This window comes from Gymnodraco acuticeps, unplaced genomic scaffold (assembly GCF_902827175.1).
Source record: "Gymnodraco acuticeps unplaced genomic scaffold, fGymAcu1.1, whole genome shotgun sequence".
Classification (NCBI taxonomy): Eukaryota; Metazoa; Chordata; class Actinopteri; order Perciformes; family Bathydraconidae; genus Gymnodraco; species Gymnodraco acuticeps.
In genome coordinates, this window is record NW_022990054.1 from 699378 (window position 1) to 723836 (window position 24459).

Below are 24459 nucleotides of genomic sequence, written 5' to 3' on the forward strand. Positions count from 1 at the left end.
ATAGCGTCACTGCACCACTCTCACCGCCGTTAGAAAGTAGCAAGCAACTGAAGCAAGTGCAATTATGGAGGGTGGAGATTTGGAGTATTTAATCAAAAAATAATTGTACTAAACTTCCGCTACAGCAGCAACAACAAATACAATCTGATGACAGGCCGATGCCCAAACTGGAGCTGTGTACAGAGAGGAAAAAATGAGCGAATCGGACGTAAGACGTTAAAGGTCTCCTGATGTAGTTTGTGAATTAATGCTTATTAGAGTTTCGGCTGGAGAATGCGTGCGGACCTGTCGGTTAGATAACAGGCGTGTGTAAGTCCTGCATCTGATACAAATGTGTGTAAAATGATACCGGGTGCTGTAATCACTCATCTGGTTACGTTATTACATTGACCACCACACCCCCGACCCAAAAGAAAGGACGTATTATTGGCTTCCCCTAATTTTTTTCCCACGCCACGCCCCTCATCCCCCCTCAACCAGTATTGATGGCATCCCCCCTGAAATAAAAACGGTCAAAATCATCCCCCTTCTAAAACTGCCATCCCCCCTTTCCATCCCTTATGTAACTTGTATCAATGAACATGGCACTGGTATTACTGCTATTTCAACATTAATTGTGCGCATTTTGAGTAAAATACTGTGAGCGAGGGAGCACGCACACACGCAATGACATTTTTACCAAGTCACTGACGCTATACTATGCGAGTGCCCTAGAGGGCGCCAGAGCGCCGTGATGCGCCTGTTTGATCGATGCCAGAAGCGCAGGTAACGGTCATCACAATGGCCAAGCAACCAGGAGGACAACGCGATCTGAGGGACTTCATATTTAAAAATACTAAAAATAACATTTCAGGTAAGTCAAGAGTCAGTAATCTTAGTCATTACTCATTACTTTAGTCACCAAAGGTGGAATCTATGGACATAAGCAGCAATAACAACTTAGTTTGGAGTTTAGCTACGTTTTTCTCTCGTGTTAGCTAGCTGGTCAGACTCAAAACTGTTGATGAAATGATACCACCAGCACCAGAAGAGCTGAAACCCCTCCTTCAAGCAGTGAACACTTTGGTCATCTCCACAGCTGAGTGTGAACGTGGGTTTAGTCTTAGTCAGATGAACATTTTAACCACAACTAGAAGCTCCCTGGAGGTAAAAAGCATGTCAGCCTTGCTTTTCATCAAGTGTGTTGGCCCTCCACTGAACAAGTTCAGACCAGAGGTATATGTCAAGACTTGGCTTCAAAGCCATTGCTTAGCTAACAATCCGAAAGCAAGAGCCAGAAAAATTGAGACCAAAAAGCATGATTATGAAAATCTTTGGAAACTTCTATGAGATGGGGGAGAGTGGAGTAGGCAGCCATTGACAACATTGGTCCTATTTTGTATTATCTGTATAATCTTTTAATTAGGGCTGTCAGTCGATTAAAATATTTAATCGCGATTAATCGCATGATTGTCCATAGTTAATCGCGATTAATCGCAAATTAATCGCACATTTTTGATCTGTTCTAAATGTACCTTAGAGGAATATTTTTCAAGTTTTTAATACTGTTATCAACATATGAGTGGACAAATATGCTTTATGCTAATGTTTATTATCATTTGAACAATGACAAATATTCTCATGAATATTAAACACAACAACCTCTTAACATTACAAATATTCGCCTCAATTCAACCTGGAACCTCTCTCTTACAATAATACAATACGTGTGTGTGTGTGTGTGTGTGTGTGTGTGTGTGTGTGTGTGTGGTGTGTGTGTGTGTGTGTGTGTGTGTGTGTGTGGGTGTGTGTGTGTGTGTGTGTGTGTGTGTGTGTTGTGTGTGTGTGTGTGTGTGTGTTGTGTGTGTGTGTGTGTGTGTGTGTGTGTGTGTGTGTGTGTGTGTGTGTGTGTGTGTGTGTGTGTGTGGTGTGTGTGTGTGTGGGTGTGTGTGTTGTGTGTGTGTGTGTGTGTGTGTGTGTGTGTGTGTGTGTGTGTGTGTGTGTGTGTGTGTGGTGTGTGTGTGTGTGTGTGTGTGTGAGATATGGATCGTTGGTGCTATGTGCAACTCAAGGCATATGCTGCCTGGACGCTGCAATCATGTTGCGCACTATCCGTGCTGAGTGTGCTGACTTTTCGTACAATGTCCCACTGTCTGGCTTCCTGCATAAAGTCAAGTGCTCGGCGCAGTTGTGGCGAAATGTCGCTCCTCTGTTTTCATTTAAACAGCTCCTTCTATCCATTAGCGCAGCTAGCTAGCACCAGATGCTAACAACAACAATGCACGTAAGGTCTCTCTCTCGCTCGCTCGTGCCACACACACACCCTCCCGGTCCTCCCAATAGCCAGTCGGTGCCTGCCGGTGAGCGTGGAAGTGTGGTCTGCCACAAGCGGGTGGCAGGAGCGGGGCTGTCAGCATCAGCTTGTAGATGGTATTTTAAACTCGATGCGCTCTGAAACTACGGGGCGGCCGAGGAAAAAAAATACACATGCGTTAATCGCGTTAAAATAATTAGTTGCGTTATTAACGCGTTAACTTGACAGCCCTACTTTTAATATATTTTAATATTTCGTAAACAATTTCAATTTGCACTTAATGCCCTGTTCCTAAAAAATTTCATGAAGAATTTACATAATGATTTAATTAATTACGATACAAATGTAACCCTTTAGATACCAGTTTTGATCGTATACCAGTAACTGCTTTTTTGAAAAAATACACTATAATTCAATATTCTAAAAACTATTTTGACTTTATTATTAGTATAATCAGTTGATCCATCTGAATAATAAACGAGGGACTGTTAACCTACAAGATTTGTACCATATACTTCATTATAACCACATTTTTGTATTCCCTCCCCCCCTTTAAATTAAAGTGAAAAAATATTTTTGCCCTAATTGTCCTCTGCATTTGACCCTAAATGTTATTCTACTCTAATTCTGAGGTGACTTGGTCAAGAGCAATGACAGGAGTATCTGAACATCCATAACATGCATGTTGTTTTAGGAGTATAATAATGATCTTTATGCTGGTAGGTCTCCCACCCTCAGCGGGTTATCAGCACAAATGATGTCCCCATATGATAAAATCCACCATCCCCCCTGATTTTTTTTTACAACTTGAGTACTGGTTCTTGCACATGAGAGCTTAAAGCCCGTAAAAATGCTCAGACATTTAAACACGAAGCACCCCTCTCTTGCTACTAAACCAGCAGATTGTTTCCGCCGAAAGCAGAGAGAATTGCAAGGCCAAAAGAAAGTTATAACTAACCAAGCAACAATCCCTACCAAGGCTCAAAAGGCATCATATGAGGTGGCATATTTAATTGCACAGGCAAAAAAGCCACACACAATCGGGGAAACCCTAATTAAACCTGCTGCTATCGCTATGAGTAGGGCAATGCATGGGGATAAACAGGCACGGGAGCTGGAAGCAGTGCTGCTGTCTGACGGGACCACGCATCACGGACATGGCCCAGGATATCAAGTGTCAGCTGATTGACAGAGTGAAGAAAGGGAAATATGCTTTGCAGTTAGACGAATCCACAGATATGTCAAACTCTGCCCAACTGCTTGTTTTCGCCAGTTACAGTTTTGATGGAAAACTTGATGAGGACATGCTGTTGTGCACCCCCGCTGAAGCTAAAGTGCAGAAGTCAGGTGGCTTTCAAGGGGAAATGTTCTCAGCCGCCTGTATGAACTGCGGGACGAGGTGCGCTTATTTCTCACGGAGCATGGGTCCCAGCTCGCTGACCACCTGACAGACCCTGACTGGTTAACAAGGCTGGCATATTTGTCTTGCATATTTCACAGACTGAACGGACTTAACCTGTCATTGCAAGGTGAAAACACAAGCATCATGTCCTTGAATTATAAAATCTGCGCATTCAAGAGGAAAGTGGATCGCTGGACTGCGCGCGGATTGATATGTTTCCTGAGCTGGAGGAATTCATAGAGGAAAATGATCTTAGTGTTAACTCTGTGAAGAAGTCTATCACCACCCACCTGCAAGCCCTCCTGGAACACTTTAACAAGTATTTCCCAGAGGAAGCAGCTCCGGAAAAATATGACTGGATAAGATCACCATTTACCGTAACGACTGCAAGTCATCTGTCATTCGACATGGAGGACGCACTGACTGAACTGTCAAGTGACCGCACATTAAAGACAGCTTTTAATGCGAAGACGCTTGCTGAGTTCTGGATTTCAGTTGAGAGGGAATACCCACATCTTTCCAAGGCCGCGATGGACGTTCTGACGCCGTTTGGCTCCACATACCTGTGCGAAAAGACTTTCTCGGCACTGAGTCACTGACATACATAAAAAACAAATACAGATCTCGTCTAAACGTGGAGGATGATCTCCGAGTGGCCGTCTCCAAAATTAAGCCCAGGATGGATTTGCTGTGCTCCATGCATATTGCCCACCCGTCTCATTAGATGAGATTAACGCTGAATTCAATTCAATTCAATTCAAAACCTTTATTTATACAGATAAAACCCATTGAGATCATAGACCTCTTTTACAATGGTGACCTGCTTCAATTAGTTCCAAACATTAATACAAACATGACAGAAAACAAAGGACATTATATGATACTACAGTTTGTATACTAGTAGCATTTACAGACACCAAATGAAACATAGCGTATTCCCCAAATGTAAATATGCACCGCAACAATGTTCATATGTTTACTACAGTTTATGTCTTTAAAGTTTACACAGCAACAATGTTCATATGTTTATTACCTTTATGTATTTTTACAGTTTGCACCGCAACAATGTTCATATGTTTACTACAGTTTATGTCTTTTAAAGTTTGCACCGCAACAATGTTCTCCTAATTCACATGGAGATTACTTTGACTCACGAGTTCTGCTGTTATCCGTGTTTGGATACGCCTATTAGTGCGTGCGTCCTGTGCACACGTTTTTCTTTTTCTTCCAGTCACCACGTGATAGTGGGGGGTCGCCAGTCTCTGGCATTGTTATTTTGGGGGTCGCGGGCTGAAAAGTTTGGGAACCCTTGGTCTAATGGATAGTGAGGTGGGCTGATGATTGGAAGGTTGTGAGTTCAAATCCTGCCTGGAACACCACTTGCCCTTGAGTAAGGCACTTAGCCCTCGGTTACTCCAGGGAGAATGTCCCTGTAATTGGTCATTGTAAGTCGCTTTGGAATAAGGCGTCTGCTAAATGCCTAAATTGTAAATTATATTTTTGAGAGAACAAACCCCACAGATCCTCAACTCCGGTGTGTCTCACTCATTAACAACGCAACACAGAGCAACAAGAACGTTGTCTACAGTAGCCATGAACTAGCATGTATTATCTTATTTGAGGGGGGGTGGATGCGTGGACCACCCGAATAGGTTAAGGGGCCTTTGGCTTTTCTTTTTTTGTGCGGTCCACAAATAGAATCAAATTCTGTGGGAAACACTGGATGTCTTTGTCTGCATCTACCTGCAATCTTGTTTTTCTCCTTCTGCAAAGGAAGATCAATGTGTTTGAGTTAAAACTGGGGGATAGTGCTAAACGGAGGACACCAGGCATTGATGTTCTGCAGGCTCGTCACTCAGTCACAGTCGGGCCTGTCCGGGGAGATAAGACCCATGGCCTGCTTAGGCTGATCAATGGCAGGATCCATAAAGACGCTCTCCCTCACGATTCGCCCTCGTTGTCCTTTTTGTCAACTTGTTTTCTTCTGCTGTCAGTAGCTTTGAGCGTAGGATCATACTCTGCAATTGTCATACTTAAGAGAACGGGAACATAATAATTAACGAACAAAAAAAAAGAGCAATAAATTAGTCTCTACAACGAAACAGCTGTTTGTCTGTTGAACCTTGTACAATTGTTAATTGTTGGATGGTTTGCTGTCTTAATTTTAGAACATGCAATTGGGCGTGCTATTATCATATAAAAAACAGAAAGCTTAGCTGTCCTTATAAGTATGTTCCTCCCTTTCTCTGAGCACCAGGGCCTAGGTTAATGCTGTCATAAAACACAGTAGAGTAGTGCATTAAGAATTGCTGCATCATTATCACATATAATAATCCGTTGTTTTTCATTCCACCCCCTCCCACAACCCTCCCTCTCTCCTTAGCTAAGGTCAAGTCAAAGTGCGCCCCAACATTCTTCGCCTGCGCTAACGGTGTCCACTGCATCATCGGGCGCTTCCGATGCAATGGCTTCAGTGACTGTCCTGACGGGAGTGACGAGGAGAACTGCAGTAAGTCTCACACAACAACTTATTCAAATAAATGTAATCTGTCTCATGCCAATGCTACCAGAATCTGCTCCATGATGAACTTCCCCCCACTCATAATATGCATCTGTAGTTATACGGCTATTGCTGGCTTGAGTACTACAGTACTAATACAAACTTTACATAAGTGCAGTTATTTCTTTAAAATCTGAGAAAAGCAATTTATGCACCACGTATTATAACTACCATAATAATGTTTTAGTCTTTTCTCTGGCTCTGATGGAGCTTTTTCAACTCTAAAGAAAAAGAAAATCGGATTATTATAGTGTTATAATAAGGGTATTCACAATTTGGGTTTGGAGATTATACTAGTATAACAGAAATGCTGTATTATGAACAGGGGTGGGGTGTTTGAAAGATGTGTTAACCAGGCAGCAGTGATATGTCTAAAAAGGATGCGACCGGATTCATTATTTGAGATTAAGTACCAACTGTTTTTGGAATTTGACCGACATTAAGTACCATAACAATATGGAAGAGCAATTAAACAGTTGAAGTACCCCTTTTAATATGCTTTATCAATGAATTATGAGTAAACAACTGGCTTAAACAAATATATGTTGTAAACGGCAAAGAGAGTCAACAAACGATGCAAATGAAGATTAAGATCTCTGTTCATCTTTCACATTTTCTTTTCCTCTCTTCTTCCCCTTAGTTTAGAGAAACTAAACTGACACCCCAGTCTCAGTCTTTGAAAGTCTAACTATATTATAACTTTGTTTCCCAAGAGACACAACACAAACACAATCATGTACCTGTTGCGTTTTATATATTTGGTTATGGGGCAGGTGTGATCAGAGATTGTCACTACCATGTCACTTTTGCCTTACATTCATTTTCGTAATGCCAGATCAGTATTACAGCATTGCTTTCAAAAACTTGAAGCAGTTTTCTTTATGTCCCTCCATACAGTGGAGAATCGAGGATGTCGTTCTATTAAGAAAGCAATTTCTGTACTATTGCTGTACCCCCAAGTCACTATCAAATTCTGCATTTTGAGCAGATGATAATAGTAGTGACATGAATAAATGCCGGATATAGCAAATTCAATTACCTTTTAAAAAATAGTTTCAGTCGTCTTTATTTGTTGCCAGTGCTTGTAACTCCTGACTCATCTGTAGCTTTGCCTTTAGTTGAAATAAAGATCAGGTGAACAAAAGAAGATCCAGGTGTAGTCTGTATTATCCAGCATGCAGTTTGTCCCTACATGACCCAATCTCTGCTTTCCCAGTGGGGAACGTGCATCAAGCCGATCACTCACCATTGTCAGAGGCAGTGTTCCTCGCCTGCAGGGCACCACACTCACAAATGTAATCTAAGCATTTCAATGGAGGTTTGCTCCACGCTCTCAGCACATACTGCGTCACTACTGTGTACTTTTCTGGATCTTCACACAAGATAATTCTACCTCATTTTGCTGAAGCTAAACTCAAAACCAGAACATGTACAAAAAAGAAGTAATAGTGCTGGCAGAGATATTTTAATATTTCTTGTTTTCAGTTTGAATTTTATACCCAGATCAAATGCTTTACTGCTTTCCCTCTAAACATGTTTTATGATGAATTGCTTCGCTTAACCCTCCGGTATCATTCGATTGGACTACGCAAATTAGTCATTCGAGACAAAAATGTCCACTGCAAAAGACTTTGATAAAAACATTATATTAAAAGGTTTTTTTCACAACTTTTTTGGGTTCAATCTTTAAAGCAACTTCCGCCCTAATAGAAAATACCAAAAATGTAATCATTCTCAGGATTTTAACCCTTTAAATGCCATTTTGAAAACATGAAACTGCTGGTTTTTTTCATGATGAAAACAGAGAAAATGAGTTATTTTCCCAAAAATACATATCTGGGGACTGGCTCTTTTTTTTTTTATAACAGTCTTGGATGTGTCAAAGATTAGCAACAAAATGGATTTTTTTGCATTATTAGTTTTTGCACAAAATGACAACAGATTAATATTTTAAAAAACTTTTTGGGGTTAAATCTTTCAATAAACTTCAGTCCTGATCAAAAATACCAAATGTTAAATTATGTTCAGGATTTTAACCCTTGAACTGTCAGTTTGAAAACATGAATTTGCGTTTTCTATGAAAAACATGCACAAAAAGGCAGTTATTTTCCATATAATAAATGTTGGAGGGGTCGGCTTTTTTTTTTTTTATCACAGTCTTGGGTATGTCAAAGATTAGCAACAACATTTATTTTTTTGCATTATTAGTTTTTGCACAAAATCAGATTGAACAAAAAAGTTACATATTAGTCATTCGGGACAAAAATGTCCACTTCCAAAAACTGTTCTAAAATGACAACAGATTAATATTTTTTAAAACGTTTTAGGGTTAAATCTTTCAATCAACTTCAGTCCTGATCAAAAATACCAAATGTTAAATTATGTTCAGGATTTTAACCCTTGAACTGCCAGTTTGAAAACATGAATTTGCATTTTCTATGAAAAACATGCACAAAAAGGCAGTTATTTTCCATATAATAAATGTTGGGGGGGTCGGCTTTTTTTTTTTTTATCACAGTCTTGGATATGTCAAAGATTAACAACAACATTTATTTTTTTGCATTATTAGTTTTTGCACAAAATCAGATTAAACAAAATACTCACACATTAGCCACTCACGTCCCATCCACTCCCATTATAACCACATATTTTGATCTCTCCGCCATACCGGTATAAAATCATGCATTTTATAATGTCAGGGTTTTATATTGGAGGAAAATAGTTAAATGTGTCCCTTTTTACTGTATATCACCAGATGTGACATTTTACCATTGAATTATATGACCTATAAAAACACTGAAGTAATACTATTTTCAACTTTCTCTGAAATCATTTTTAAATCAGCATCAGATGTATCAATGTCAACATTTATTTTCCAAACAGCAAACTGCAATCAACATTCATGAACAAATCATACTATGGTAACAGCAGCCGGTGTACGAGGTGGATGCTTTCTCCGCATGATTTTTGCAGACACCAGAGATCTCCCCAACTCCTCCAAGAAAAGCCTCCTCCTGAAGGACTTGGCTTGCTTCCAGGAGGGATCCACAGCAGTAAAAAGCACAAATGCATGAAGGCAGAGACATCTATCATGTTGTGGAAGAGGACCTGTGGCCACCGATGGGTCATCCTCCTGCAGCTGCCCACAACCTACAAAAGACCAATACAAAATTAATACAAATATTCTTTTAAATGATTAACAACTGTATCATGTATTATTTATATACTGGTAATGCCTCCATACCTTGTCTAGGTTGTCGACAGCTCCCTTGCAGTGGTTGTAGTCTGCAATGATCACAGGTTTCCTTTTCTCCTCCTCTGTCACAGCTGGGTCCCTGTGTTTGCTGCTGAGGAGGAGCACGTTTCTCCCCCGTTTGGGAATGTAGCTCACCGCTGTGGTGTTCTTGGTAAAACCAAAAAGAGAGGAGAGGGCAGCTCTCTGCCTCACCTGCAGGAGTTTGGATGGAAGCTCAGGCTTATTTCTTCGGATGGTTCCGACAAGGGCCACTCTCCTCTTTAGTAGCTCCTGCACAAGTGCATATGACGTGAAAAAATGGTCACAAGTCACAGTGATCCCTTGGAGCCCCTCTGTCATTTCCAGGACGACACGCTTTCCCTGGCCCACCTCGGCAGCACTGCCAGCAGCTTTACCGGTGTAAATCTGGCACTTCCAGGCATAGGAGGTTTCAACGTCAGCGGTGACCCAGATTTTTAGCCCATACTTTGCTGGCTTGCTTGGTATGTATTGCCGGAATTTGCAGCGGCCTCTGAAGGGGACAAGCTGCTCATCCACACACACATCTTCACCAGGGTTGCAAAGCATCGGAAGGCGATGTGTCCACTTCTCCCAGAGAGAGCGGATGGGGGCAAGCTTGTCCTCTCTGTGACGGGAAGGTCTCATCAGCTTGTCGTCAAACCGGAGGGTGGTATTCATCAACCGGAATTTGGTGTTGGTCATTGTGGCACGGAAGATGGCACGTCCACTGTGGTCAACCCAGAGGCTGCGGGTGGATTCGCCCTTCGATTTGTAAACTCCAGCCAATATCAGGAGACCGATATATGCACGAATATCTGTGGCATCCACATCACTCCAGTTTGCCACCGAACGTCCCCCCCTGCAAGTTTGTCATGTCGACAATACTACTGATGATCTCAGCAGTGAAAAATAAATTGAAGGAGGATTCCACGTCATCAATTATTGTAATGGCATAACGCGTGGGCCCTGGAACCAAACCTCTGGCAGCGGGAATGTAGCGCAGCGTGTCGTTGTTAGAGGGAGACCAGATTTCACCATTTTTTGATGTCCACCAACTGCCAGAATCTTCTGTTTCCTCTGCAGTTTCAGCGGAAGGGTCAGAAGAAGAAGAAGGATCAGACTCCACTACAAACTCCACATCACATTCTTCTTCTGAGGTTGTTTCTGATTCAGAAGAAGAGTCAAGCAACTCGCTGGAGGTTGCCGGCTGCATCACCATATCCCTAGCTTCTTCCACAGAGAAGCGCCTCTTCATCTTACTCGCTTGTTGCGTATCACAGGAATGAAACGACCAGCCAGCCAAACTACACATATTTATGGATCTGGCTTTGCAGCCAGGTGTTCGCTTATTGACTTAGTGCATGTATGGCTGTGTATGTTTGTATGCTAAAGAGACATTATCAAAGCCTTTGAAGTTCCAAACAATTCAAAACAACAAGGTTAAGCTGGGTCAAGATCATACCTCTGTTTACCTCTAAGAGACATGAAACAGCACAAATGAAAACAAAATGCCACGAGAGAACACTTACTCCTACATTCTCACACACATCAAAGGTAAAGAGATGACGGGAAAATTGCGAATGCTGTAAACTGTAAATCAAGACATGACAAGCATGTAATTCAATGGTAAAATGTCACATCTGGTGATATACAGTAAAAAGGACAAATTTAACTATTTTCCTCCAATATAAAACCCTGACATTACAAAATGCATGATTTTATACCGGTATGGCGGAGAGATCAAAAGATGTGGTTATAATGGGAGTGGATGGGACATTTTTGTCTAATCTGATTCTGTGCAAAAACTAATAATCCACCAAAATAAATGTTGTTGCTAATCTTTGACATATCCAAGACTGTGATAAAAAAAAAAAAGCCGAACGTCCCAACATTTATTATATGGAAAATAACTGCCTTTTTGTGCATGTTTTTCATAGAAAACGCAAATTCATGTTTTAAAACTGGCAGTTAAAGGGTTAAAATCCTGAACATAATTTAACATTTGGTTTTTTTGATCAGGACTGAAGTTGATTGAAAGATTTAACCCCAAAAAGTTTTTAAAATATTAATCTGTTGTCATTTTAGAGCAGTTTTTGGAAGTGGACATTTTTGTCCCAAATGACTAATATGTAACTTTTTTTGTTCAATCTGATTTTGTGCAAAAACTAATAATGCAAAAAAAAAAATGTTGTTGCTAATCTTTGACATACCCAAGACTGTGATAAAAAAAAAAAAAGCCGACCCCCCCCAACATTTATTATATGGAAAATAACTGCCTTTTTGTGCATGTTTTTCATAGAAAACGCAAATTCATGTTTTAAAACTGGCAGTTAAAGGGTTAAAATCCTGAACATAATTTAACATTTGGTATTTTTGATCAGGACTGAAGTTGATTGAAAGATTTAACCCCAAAAAGTAAAAAAAAATATTAATCTGTTATCATTTTAGAGCAGTTTTTAGAAGTGGACATTTTTGTCCCGAATGACTAATTTGTAACTTTTTTGTTCAATCTGATTTTGTGCAAAAACTAATAATGCAAAAAAATCCATTTTGTTGCTAATCTTTGACATATCCAAGACTGTTATTAAAAAAAAAAGAGCCAGTCCCCAGATATGTAGTTTTGGGAAAATAACTAATTTTCTCTGTTTTCATCATGAAAAAAAACAGCGGTTTCATGTTTTCAAAATGAAATTTAAAGGGTTAAAATCCTGAGAATGATTATATTGTTGGTATTTTCTATTAGGGCGGAAGTTGCTTTAAAGATTGAACCCAAAAAAGTTGTGAAAAAAACCTTTTAATATAATGTTTTTATCAAAGTATTTTGCAGTGGACATTTTTGTCTCGAATGACTAATTTGCGTAGTCGATTTGTTACACAGTGAATTAAAGACCGATTTGAAAAATTGAAATTGGAATTCTAAAATAGATCGAGAAAATAGCCTTGTTACAAAAATTCAGGCCGTTTGCACCAACACAACCAAAGTTATTGCAAAATGACAAGTGAAAAATGACCCATATGGACAAAAACGTCCACAGTGATACCGGAGGGTTAAGATCCTGATTGAAATGAAATGCCCAATATTTTATCTTCAATTTAATTAAATGAAAGTGTTGAAAATGGTAAACAAAACAAGATCTAAAAACTGCACCACTACAGACGTCACACAGTGGCTTGTGTTTCACAGGCAACTTGAAACCTCTCACTGTAACCCTGTCTGAACTAACACTTGACCCTGACCTCTGCCCTGCCTCCACCACAGCGGGCTCTGAGTGCTCGGGGACTCGCTTCAAGTGTCGGAATGGCCACTGTGTGGACCGCAGCTTCTTGTGTACGGCCAGGACAACTGTCAGGGACAACAGCGATGAGGAGCTCTGCCTAACTACAGCGGGTGAGTCATCAGTCAAATGTATTAGATGAAAAGAACAAGGAAATAAAACATCTATTCTGGCTGTGGGAATCTGACACAGGGGCAGGGAGACGTTGAGGATGTTTAGCATGTTTGTCCCCATGTTTAGGAGCAGAGACTTGCCCCCCTCATAAGCCTTTAACTCACATATGTTAAACTGTTTACTGAGGGTTTGTTTGGATAACTGACACCCTTCACCAACAGTGTAATACGCAGAAAAAAAAGGAACAGGTGATAGAAGAAACCAAGAAACTAAATGATTAACTTATACAGTTAAAAGAGAAAGTATTATACAATTCATCTCTATATTCACTCATTTTCTTTTCTTCCTTCAATCCCTTAACAAAAACACAATCAAGAACAATTTAGAGATGAGGCTGGTTGTTAACCACTTTTACGTTCATCAATCTGGAATTTGTTTATTTCAATTAGGCCATAATTGTTGGAAATATTGGCAGGGAACTTGGCAGCATATTTCAGAACAGGTGCAAGCTTGTACTGTAGATACAGTAAGTGAATAGTGTAGAGGAAACTTCTGTGTAGCTATGCAGTGGGAGTCACCGACTCAGGAAGGAGACACGGGAAGAGCAGTAGCTTTGATGTCAAACACATGATGGTTTATTTGGAGTTAACAGCCGGAGGATTCACATCACAAGTCCAAGAGTCAGAGGTTCTGACTTCACGGTAGAGTTGCCACGTCAATTCTGGAGAGCCTCTCTCTTGCCAGCCCATCTAACTGGTTTCGCAGAGAGTAAACAACATATTTGAGGAGATAGCCTAAACAGTGTGGGAACACAGAGCTACTTGCCTCGGACACTTATGACCTCGAAGATTTTACCTTGGAGTCCACAAATACAGAGAAGGAAGTGTCCCAGTGTACCCACAACACAGACCATCTGTATCCCAGTATTGACCGGTCACAGAATGGGAACAATAACATTATTGGCTAAGCCGCCTGTGTCCTTAAAGAAGGTAAACAGACATCGAGGTTTGTCCTGTATGTTACTAATTGGCGTCTTATGATAATTATTTCCACAACAAATAGTATACATGATGATAGATGATTTTGAAGATTGTGTCACTCAATTTTGTCACATCATCTGATATTTCTCAGAACATCACTTACGAGAGGTTTTATGCAGCTGATTCATAAAGCCACTGACATATTCAACTTTATGCCAAAGAAGACATGCACTGCTGTGTAAATGTCCTACGTTCTTAACAAACAAAAATAAGCAAAAGCACTTGTTGTAATACCTAATGATATTGTTGACATTGTAGTCACATCCCTGACATTGAGTATTATGATTTCTGGTTTAGAGTGTCTTATTCGCTGGCAGGTACCACTTTCATCTGGCATGCCATTCTTATTCCACTGGCAGCTCTGCTCCTCACAGACAGCTGCTGCCACGATGGCACAGCAGTCGACTTCTGTCAACACTTCAGCTGAGCTTCCAGTGGCAATCCAACATGGATTCTGCCAGCAGTCCAACGCTGATGTTAAAATAATTTCTGTGTATCCCCATCCTATGTCTAGGTGATGCTGTCATATTGATTTACTCAGTCAGAATAAAACAAAAAGTCCTTCAGTATCAGTGGCCCAAAAGACAGTTTTGTTATTACCAGACCTTATTTCCCTGAAAGAATAAAAAAGCATTTTTTTCTGATAAAGAGGGAAGGAGCTATGCAGCAGTTTATTTATATAGCACTTTTCGACACAAGGCAATTCAAAGTGGTTTAAAAAAAATGAAAGACATTAAGAAAATGGCATTTAAAATCAGTCATTAAAAAGAAAAGCTAATAAAATAAACATTAAAAGAAAAAATATATGGATAAAAGTTACAGTGCAGTCTAAGATATGAATTGTTCAACTAAACATTCAAAGAAAAAATACATGGATAAAAGTTACAGTGCAGTCTAAGATATGAATAGTTCAATTAAAAGCAGCAGCAAAAAGAAAAGTCTTCAGCCTGGATTTCAAAGTAGTCAGAGTTGTAGCGGACCTGCAGGTTTCTGGGAGTTTGTTCCAGATATTTGGAGCATAATAACTGAACGCTGCTTTACCATGTTTAGTTCTGACTCTGGGGACAGAAAGCTGACCAGTCCCTGAAGACCTGAGAGATCTGGATGGTTCATAATTTAGCAGGAGGTCAGAAATGTATTTTGGGCCTAAACCATTCAGTGCTTTATAAACCAGCAGCAGTATTTTGAAATCTATTCTTTGACACACAGGAAGCCAGTGTAAAGACTTCAGAACAGGAGTGATGTGATCCACTTTCTTAGTGTTAGTGAGGACTCGAGCAGCGGCGTTCTGAATCAGCTGCAGCTTCCTAATAGATTTTTTAGTGAGACCTGTGAAGACACCATTGCAGTAGTCGAGTCTACTGAAGATAAAAGCAAGGACAAGTTTTTCCAAATCCTGCTGTGACATTAGTCTTTTAATCCTAGATATATTCTTTAGGTGATAGTAGGCTGATTTAGTAACTGTTTTAATGTGACTGTTGAAACTCAGGTCAGAGTCCATGACTACACCTAGATTTCTGGCTTTATCTGTTGTTTTGAACATTGCACACTGAAGCTCAACGCTAACTTTTATACGTTCTGACTTGGCTCCAAAAACCATTACCTCAGTTTTATCTTTGTTTAATTGGAGAAAGTTCTGACACATCCAGTCATTGATTTGTTCATTGCACTTACTCAGTGTTTGAATTGGAGCATAGTCTCCTGGTGAAATTGTTACGTACATTTGTGTGTCATCTGCATAGATATGGTAACTTATTTTGTTGTTTTTCATTATCTGAGCCAGTGGTAGCATGTAGATGTTAAAGAGAAGAGGCCCCAAGATGGAGCCTTGAGGTAGCCTTGGTCATATTTGTCAACTCAGATGTGTATTTACCTATAGAAACAAAGTTGTTTCTGTCCTTTAAGTAGGATTCAAACCAATTTAGAACTGTTTCCGAAAGTCCCACCCAGTTTTCCAGTCGGTCTAGTAATATGTTGTGGTCAACAGTGTCAAACGCAGCACTGAGATCTAATAATACTGACACTGAAGTTCTGCCACTGTCTGTGTTTAAGTGGATGTCATTAAAGACCTTTACAAGAGCAGTCTCAGTGCTGTGGTTTGGACGAAAGCCTGACTGGAACACATCGAAACAGTTATTTAAATGCAAGAAATTACTCAACTGTTGAAAAACAACTTTTTCAATGATTTTACCTAGAAATGGGAGGTTTGATATGGGCCTGTAATTGTTCATTACTGAAGCATCTAGTAAGACATTACACTTGAGAATATGAACACTGTAAATCATGTTGACCATTTTAAACACCATTCATTCTCTAAAATGCAAGAGATCATTTTCTTGCTGGTTGTAATTTAGCAACCTGATGTATTACCTCACAGTTGATTAACTCATTTTTATCAATCTATTTTGTTTTAAACTCCCTAATTAGTGAAGCTGATTAAGCATTTATTTACTTATTTGCACTTGTATGTGACAGAGAGTCCTATCATCATCCACAAGCCTGTCGTTTCTCAAACTCCTGACTCATTGCAGAGCAACAGAACGCTGAAAAGACCTGAAGAGTGATGCAGAAATATTGATCTGTGTTCACTGCACTCCATGTTATTGTTAAAAAGTGAACAACTCTGGTGCACTCTTCACAACAAATACTGTTCGAACTGTTCACTGCAAAAAACCTAGAATGAACAAATCATGTTTGCCCGGATTAAACAATTAGGAATCAAGGTTAGACATAACATTCAGTAATATAATTACTCAGAAGATACTAGGGATGTAATGATACCAAAAACTCACGGTACGATAATATCGCGATAACAAGTCCACGGTACGGTATTTATCGCGATATTGAATAATAAAGGGGGAAAAAAACAAAACAAATTTCAATACAAATTTTTTTACTCGAAAAATGTTTCTTTATTAAATAATACATCTGATTTGTACAGCATTTTAGTAGGATGGCAGTATTTTAAAGTGTCAAAAACAAAGTGACAGTAACAGACTGGAAACAAGAAAAACCAGTGTTTTTGTACCTGCTAGTACTACCAAACAAAGTAGGCATTTTCTTTGTGCCACTGCATCTCACAAATAAACAAGGACATTTAATAATCAGACCCTGCAATACAATAAATCAAGTGTCACTTTAGTTTTCAAGTAACTCAACTCAAACTCACTAGTCACTCACTCAGACAGGTTTTTAGGAATATGAGAATGTCCACATTTCCAGGTATTTATAAGCTGGGATGTTTGAGCATTTACAATATCCCCTGCTCTGGAAAAAACTCTCTCGCTTGGTACTGATGTTGCTGGGACAGCAGTGGTCGCTTTAACACCGAATATTTTATTTAACAATGACGGAAAAAACTGAAAGCAGTCTGTCATTTTGACAGATCAGAACAAACTCGGAACAGCGCCAACGTTTCCCCGCAGCGAGGCTCTGGTGTTATGCCGTGTTATGCATGCCCTCCAAAAGGAAATGATATAGTTTCCAAAGCGTACTTTGCCATACAGATCAATACATGTCTGGGAGGTTTTGCTTTACGCTGTGCGCGCTCCCGCGAGGTGCATGCACACACGGCATAACACCGCCCCCCCCCGTTGACAGTTCACGAGCGTGCTCTCTCGTGAACTGTTCAGACCCGACGGGTAATAAGGGATTATGACGGACATTTTACGATCCTGTCTGTCAAAATGACGGACAGCGAAAAAGTCTAACGCCACCTCAGTGGGACGGAGAGATATGCTTTGGCCATGGGTGACAGCAGTGGGTCAAACTGTGCATTGTCTCTCCACCACTTCAAAAACAATACAGTTTTCGCCAAGAAGGTGAGGCTTATTGACAGGGCGAGATACACATATACTGTTGGTACTTGTCAATGTCTCTAGGTGTGTAAATGTAGCCCTGTAAATACGATGTCCTTTTGTGTTCTGTTGTTTTATGTTCATGTTGTAACCTACTTGCTGCCATGTTGGACAGGTCTCTCTTGAAAAAGAGATTGATGATCTCAATGGGACCACCTGGTTAAATAAAGGTTTAAAACAAAAAAAAGCGTTTTAAAAAAATATATATATATATTTTTAAATCGCGGTAGATTTTGTCAGTCTCACGACGGTATTGGGACGTTTATTTACCGCGATATTCGGTATATCGTTACATCCCTAGAATATACTGTATATGTTGTCAGAAGGTTTAAGTCTCGGTGAAGATCTAAGGGGTGCTTTGTGATCCATACCTTCCCAACTCCTGACTTCAATTATTAGACTCCATTCCCTACAGAAAGAAAGTGTTCTGCTAAGGTTGACTGAGAGGATCAGTCTGCCACCATCTCTAAAACATTTTTATCTATCTAATCTTTTTCTTATCATATAAATGCTGAATGTTTTTTCAATTCAGCTACCACAGAAATGTACCAGTTCCAGAGTGTTGTTTTATTCCCAAACACTCCTTGTCAGCACTGATTTAATAGTATTTTCTGTATGCATAGAGCACAAATGACCCAAATGTTTCCTACTTATTTGACTTGTGTAGCGCTGCATAAAGAACAAGAAGTTATGAGCTCCGAGTTGTTCTGACCTTCAGAACCCAGCAAGGAAGATCAGCTCAGTTATTATTTCTTTTTAGTTTTTTCATCTATTTATTTTGTATCATCAGCCACTGCGATTTGGAGGGAGTGAAGGCTTCACTGCTGTTTTATTCTATGCGTTTCTTTCCTGTGTTAACTCGCAAACACACACACACACCGTATACTCACCTTGCATTCTGCGCTGACTTTGCCTCTCTATAATAAGCACAGACCTGCAGGTGACAGATAAGGCATACAATATCCGCTCTAAGCCACCTGAGCACATCATCTCCTTCCTCACTTTCTCCCCTCTCACTCCTCCTCTGTTCAGCTCCTTCCTCTTTACCCATAATTACTTGCTTCAGTGTCTCCACATGTGTTTCCTTCATTTGAATAGTCTAGTGAGAGATCAGCATGCAGCCTGTCAGCAGACACATCATCACGGCATACAGTATACTGGAGCGTTTGGTTATCCTTCCTCAGAGGTGGCAAATAATGAGATCTACAGAAGCAGCACTATCCTCTTAGCTTTCTACGCCTCTGGTGTTTTTATTCCTCATCAGAGTGATTTCAAACGATTTGGCACAGTAGGAACACAAACACCAGCTTAGAGCTGCTTTCGGGGTCGGGTCTTCATAGGCCTGTGCCCATTCCCAGCAGGCCCAGGGGCTCTCTAGCAGCCGCACTCAGCCACCGGCTTACATTGGTGGTCTGCGGAGGTCCCAGCGGCCCACTCAACCGCCTCCCAATGACTTTCATCATGCTCCTGTTCGCTGGCCTTCTTTGCAGCCTCGTGCCTCAGAGCCTTACCGGCGCCCCCCAAGGGGCTCCGGAGGCCTGGGGGCTAGGCCCTGAAGTCCCGGGGCCGGTCGCCATCTGATTTTCCCAGCAGCAGCCTCAGCTACTGGGCTGACTGTACTTCCGACCCTTGGGTGGTTCCACCCTAACCCGGGGTTACGAATTGCAGTTCCGACGCCGGCCCCTAGCCTTTGGCCGGTTCAAAATAACAGTCAGCGATCCGGCGAAGGCCTTAGCTCTGGCCAAAGAGTTGTCTGTCCTCTTGGCCAAGGGCGCAATCGAGCCAGTAAGACCCTCTGCTTCAGTCCGGGGGGGTTCTACTCGGCGTACTTTCTTGTGAGCAAGAATGTCGGCGGATTCCGTCCAGTCTTGGACCTCAGAGGAATCAACAGATTCCTGAAGGTGCTGCCCTTCCATATGCTAACCACAGCAGACACCCTTCGTGTTGTCGCACAGGGGGAGCGGTTCACAACCGTGGGCTTGAGGGACGTCTACTTCCACGTGCCAATTGCATCCCACCACTGGAGGTTTTTGAGGTTTGCCTTTCAGGGCCGACACTATCAGTTCCGGGTGCTTCCCTTTGGGCTCTCCCTCTCTCCAAGGGTGTTCACCAGCCTCTTATCTCACGTAGCCCAGGCCTGACACCTCGTCGTGCGGACGACATTTCCCACCTTCTTCCCATCTTCAGGCTGGGCAAGAGGGTGCCTTACATTCAGTTCCTCTGGCTCTTGGGTAGACTGACTGCGGGCCCCAGCCGTTGTGCCTTTAGGCCTGCTGTCGCAGGCACAGGAGAGTCAGGGTGTCTCAGCAGTGCCTCCACTCTCTGTCCGGCTGGAGGGACAGAGCAGGACAGGGCAGGACTGTTCAAGGTCAGTGGTCTGCCCAGGAAGGTGCACGCTATATCAACGTGCTAGAGCTTCGGGCTGTGCTGCTTGCACTCATGCACTTTTTACCCCAACTGGCGGACAAGCATGTGCTCGTTCGTTCGGACAACATGTCTGCTGTTGCCCAAACCAACCACCAGGGGGGCACCAGGTCCGCACAACTACTCTGGGTTTCACAGAGTCTCTTGTCTTTGGCGTTCCCCCGCCTGGCGAGGTCTGCGGGCAGTCTTTCTACCAGGAGACCAGAATCAGGTCGCAGATTTCCTCTCTCGGCACAAGCCTCCATCCAGAGGTGGCGAAGACAATTTGGAGCCTTTTCGGCAGGGCCGAGGTGGACCTCTTTGCCTCGGAAGAGTCAAGGCACTGCCCCCTCTGGTTCTCCTGGACAGAGGTGACCAGCCCGATGGGTCAGGACGCTCTGGCGCACGACTGGCCAGACAGTCTCCTGTATGCCTTCTCGCCACTGCCTCTGATAGTACAGACGCTTCAGAGGGTCCTTACTCAGGGGCACAGGCTCCTTCTGGTCGCTGGCCGGGGAGAGTTTGGTTCCCACTGCTGCGCAGTCTCTGCTGCAGCCCACCATGGCGTCTACCCGACAGGAAGGACCTTCTGTCACAGCTCAGGGGTCAGATCTAGCCTCCCGACCCTCACCGCCTTCAGCTCTGGGTTTGAGGTTGAGCGTTTTCACGGCATCTGTCAGGGAAACTATCCTGAATGCCAGAGCACCATCCACTCCAGCGCAGTATGAGTGCAAATGGAAGCTCTTCTCCCACTGGTGTTGAGAAGGCTGAGAATCCGGGGCATTGCTCTGTGGCCACCATTTTAGAGTTCCTGCAGTCCCTTCTGGATAGTGGACGTTCTCACTCCACTTTGAAGGTTTATATGGCTGCTATCTCTGCCCGACATGTTGGAGTTGACGGCGCCACAGGATGGCGTCCCTCTTCCTGAGAGGGGCTTTATGGCAGCGTCCCCCTAGCACCCCGAGGGCTCCGGCTTGGGACCTGCCCCTAGTGCTGGATGCCCTATCATCTCCTCCCTTCGAGCCCCTGGCCCAGGTGGGGCTTAAGTGGCTGTCCCTGAAGGCAGCATTTCTGCTTGCCATAACCTCAGGGAAGCGAGTTGGAGAGCTAAATGCCCTCTCCGTGAGCGATACATGCCTGAGGTGGAACTCCGATGGCTCGGGTGTTGCCCTCTGGCCGAATGTGGCGGTCCTGCCCAAGGTGCTTCCACTAGCCCACTCCAATCAGCCTATCCAGCTGGCACGCTTTAACATTCCACAGGAGAGCGGCACGCCTGAGTTGCTGTGCCCTGTGCGTGCCCTAAGGGCGTATATTGATGCTACGGCCTGTATACGGCAGTCAGAGAAGCTCTTCGTTTGCCATGGCGGCACTAGGAAGGGTCGTGCTCTCTCTAAGCAGCGGCTATCCCACTGGGTTGCCAATGCCATCTCCCATGCCTATGGGGCCAGTGGCCGCCCCCCGCCATCAGGGGTGAGATGCCACTCTACGAGGAGCATCTCAATATCTTGGGCTGCCCTGAGAGGGGTGCCCCTGGAGACCATCTTCACCGCGGTGTCGTGGGCGTCTTCCGGCACATTCTCCAGGTTCTACCGGGTCAATGTCGCCACTCCCCACCCTTTGGGCATGATCCTGTTGCCGAGCTCCACTGCTTCCAGCTAGGTAGGTAAGTGCTTGGATTCTTCATGACATTGTTGATATAAGTCATCCAGTGCTAAAGCACCGCCTCTGGCGGTCAGTAGGGACGAAATAGAACGATAGTTACGTCTGTAACTACGGTTCTATGAGTCCTGGGTGTCCAGAGTATCCTGTCACTCAGAATTCTTGTGTGCTCGCGAGAAGATTCTGGGAACAGATCCTCTGATGACACCGGCAGATATAGCCGGTGTCACGTGGGTCACATGTGACTTTGTTGTTATTAGTACTCGAGCTGCGCATGCACACGATGGACATATCCAGTGCTAAAGCACCGCCTCTGGCGGTCATCCGGGACTCATAGAAGTCTGAATCTGATAGAACCGTAGTTACAGACGTAACTATCGTTGAGAGGAGCAATGAATAGCAATGGGCAGAAAGATGGAAGCAATCAACGAGAGACAGGTGATTTGGTAAAGAAAGACAGGGATTTTGATAAAACTGAATGTGGGGTGGCGATAAGCCGGAGAGGATGAGGGCAGCATCCATCTCAAGTTGAGCCCCGAGGCCGAGCAGCGTTACTCTGGAAACAGAAATTACAAGAAAGCTAGTTTTGCAAAGCTGAGCTTCTCATTGCTCTGAGCTGCACATAGCAGGGGAAAGGGAAAGCAAAGATGGATGCATGTTCGCCCCTCCAATGAATTTTGTTGAAATACCGCCGCGGGGCTCACAGGACTTGGTCAGATGCTGGGGGAGAGCGCCACTCTGCATATCCAAGAAACACACCCGCACAGATTCACTCAAAGAGAGTCACAGTACATCTGACAGTGATTGTTCTGCATATTTTATTGTCAAAAGAAGAACTCTGCAACCTCCACAAGAAACTTCCTGAAAGTCACGTCACTGACAAGTTGAAACACTCAGAAGAGATGAGCTCAGAGGTTTATGCTTTTTTTTTTTAAGTGACTAAGAATCCCCTTAGAGTTGTTTAAGGAAAGCAATTGATTTTAAATGCACACATCAGCGTCTCTCATTACGCATTCATTAACACGAGTAGACAAAGGAGATCAGATAGGGTGGTGGCTGTGGAAGGATGTGATTCATTCATCTCCTCTATCTCAAAGAAGTTTCATCTTGGCGTTTTTTTCTTAACCGGAGTTGTTCTGAGAAAGTAAAGCTAGCAGAGTGAGGGGGAACGGTAGGAACAGAGAGCTAGAGGATGTTTTGAGGATGTCAAACGCTTCCAGAAGCTTTGTGCATTTTGTAAGATAAGGTATGCTTTGTGTGTTCACAGGGATGAAATGCATTTGTTTTGGTCGTGTATGTGCATTCTTTCTTTTAGTGGACAACACAAACACATTTCAAATGTTGTTGTGTTCCTGTACATAAAACAATGTAAAGCTTTGACTTTAAAGCTTTCCTATCATGCAGTTTCATGAGATGCTGTAGCTTTTAGCCCTAACATGAGGAAGATGTATGCTTTTCCTGCTGCATGTTTAATAGACTATTTAATTTGATGTAATATTTGGACAAATGAAAAGCAAAACAAATCCTCAAACCCCTAAGTACTGCACACTTTGAAATCATCAAAGCATTAATTAGGTATTCTTCACACAACAGGGGGCCGCATCAGTTCTGCAGACCACACTGGCTCAGATATGTTTATATTCTTTTGTCGGCTGGATGAATCTATTTACAAGGGATTTAAATTACAATGCATTGTAAACTAAATTATTTATAGTCTGCCTGCTCAAGATTTTCTTATATCACTCTTACAATGACATAATCACACCCAAGGGTAGGCCTTTGTTTACACACTGCCTCAATGTATACTGTATATTATGCAGATTCTGTAATGCCAAGACTCCTGTGGAGACAGGGAGAAAGTCTATCTGCAAGGTAAAGAATGCTAGTACACACTATCCTGCATGGTCCAGAAAGTAAAATTGCCAAAACATATTTTGTTCCATTCATTTTTGTATTTTTACCAGTGACCCTCTCAGTGTCATCATTAGCTACACGTCCCCAGAGAAGTGTCAGTCAGAGTGAGATGTTGGGCAGCAAGCTGACAATTAACATCTGCTACATGAATTTATTGGCAGTCAACATCACCCTTGACACAGATTGGTTTGATGAAAAATAGGCCAAGCATTAACACACAAGCTAAGATCTTTAAATGAAGTGTCAGTAACATTTATTTTGGGAGAGGGGAACATGACTGTGTGTAATTAAACACTCAATTTTCTTTTTGATAAGCATGTCAGCGAGAATCAATTGTTTCACAGTGATTGTCAAGGGAATTTGGCACAATGCCTGTCCAGCAATAACATTATTATGAAGTTGTATTTCACCCACATATCCACTCACCCTCTATTCCAACCGACAGTAGAATAAACAGTTTTAACCTTCTGCTTTGTGAATGGAGCACTGCTCTCGGAAAAGTTAAATCCCTTATATCAAACTCTAGGGATGCTCCCCCTCCCACAGAGAGTAATCTGCAACGTTCTGTTTGTTATATCCTCCTAAGGCTGTGTAAGAACTACTCAATAGATCCACTAGCACTGCATCTGCTGTTTTGCACAAGCACTATGTGTTCGACAACCTGTCCTCACAGCCCTGCCATTTAC

General features: G+C 42.3%; 1 protein-coding gene across 1 annotated transcript in view; it reads left to right on the plus strand.

The window, feature by feature from the left end:
* Positions 1 to 24459, plus strand: part of ldlrad3 (low density lipoprotein receptor class A domain containing 3) — a 104604-nt gene that overhangs the window by 43566 nt on the left and 36579 nt on the right. Inside the window, exons 3-4 of the mRNA XM_034215958.1 lie at positions 6079 to 6204; positions 12771 to 12899. Of these exons, the coding sequence (XP_034071849.1) occupies positions 6079 to 6204; positions 12771 to 12899 (255 nt within the window). The remainder of the gene's footprint in view (positions 1 to 6078; positions 6205 to 12770; positions 12900 to 24459) is intronic.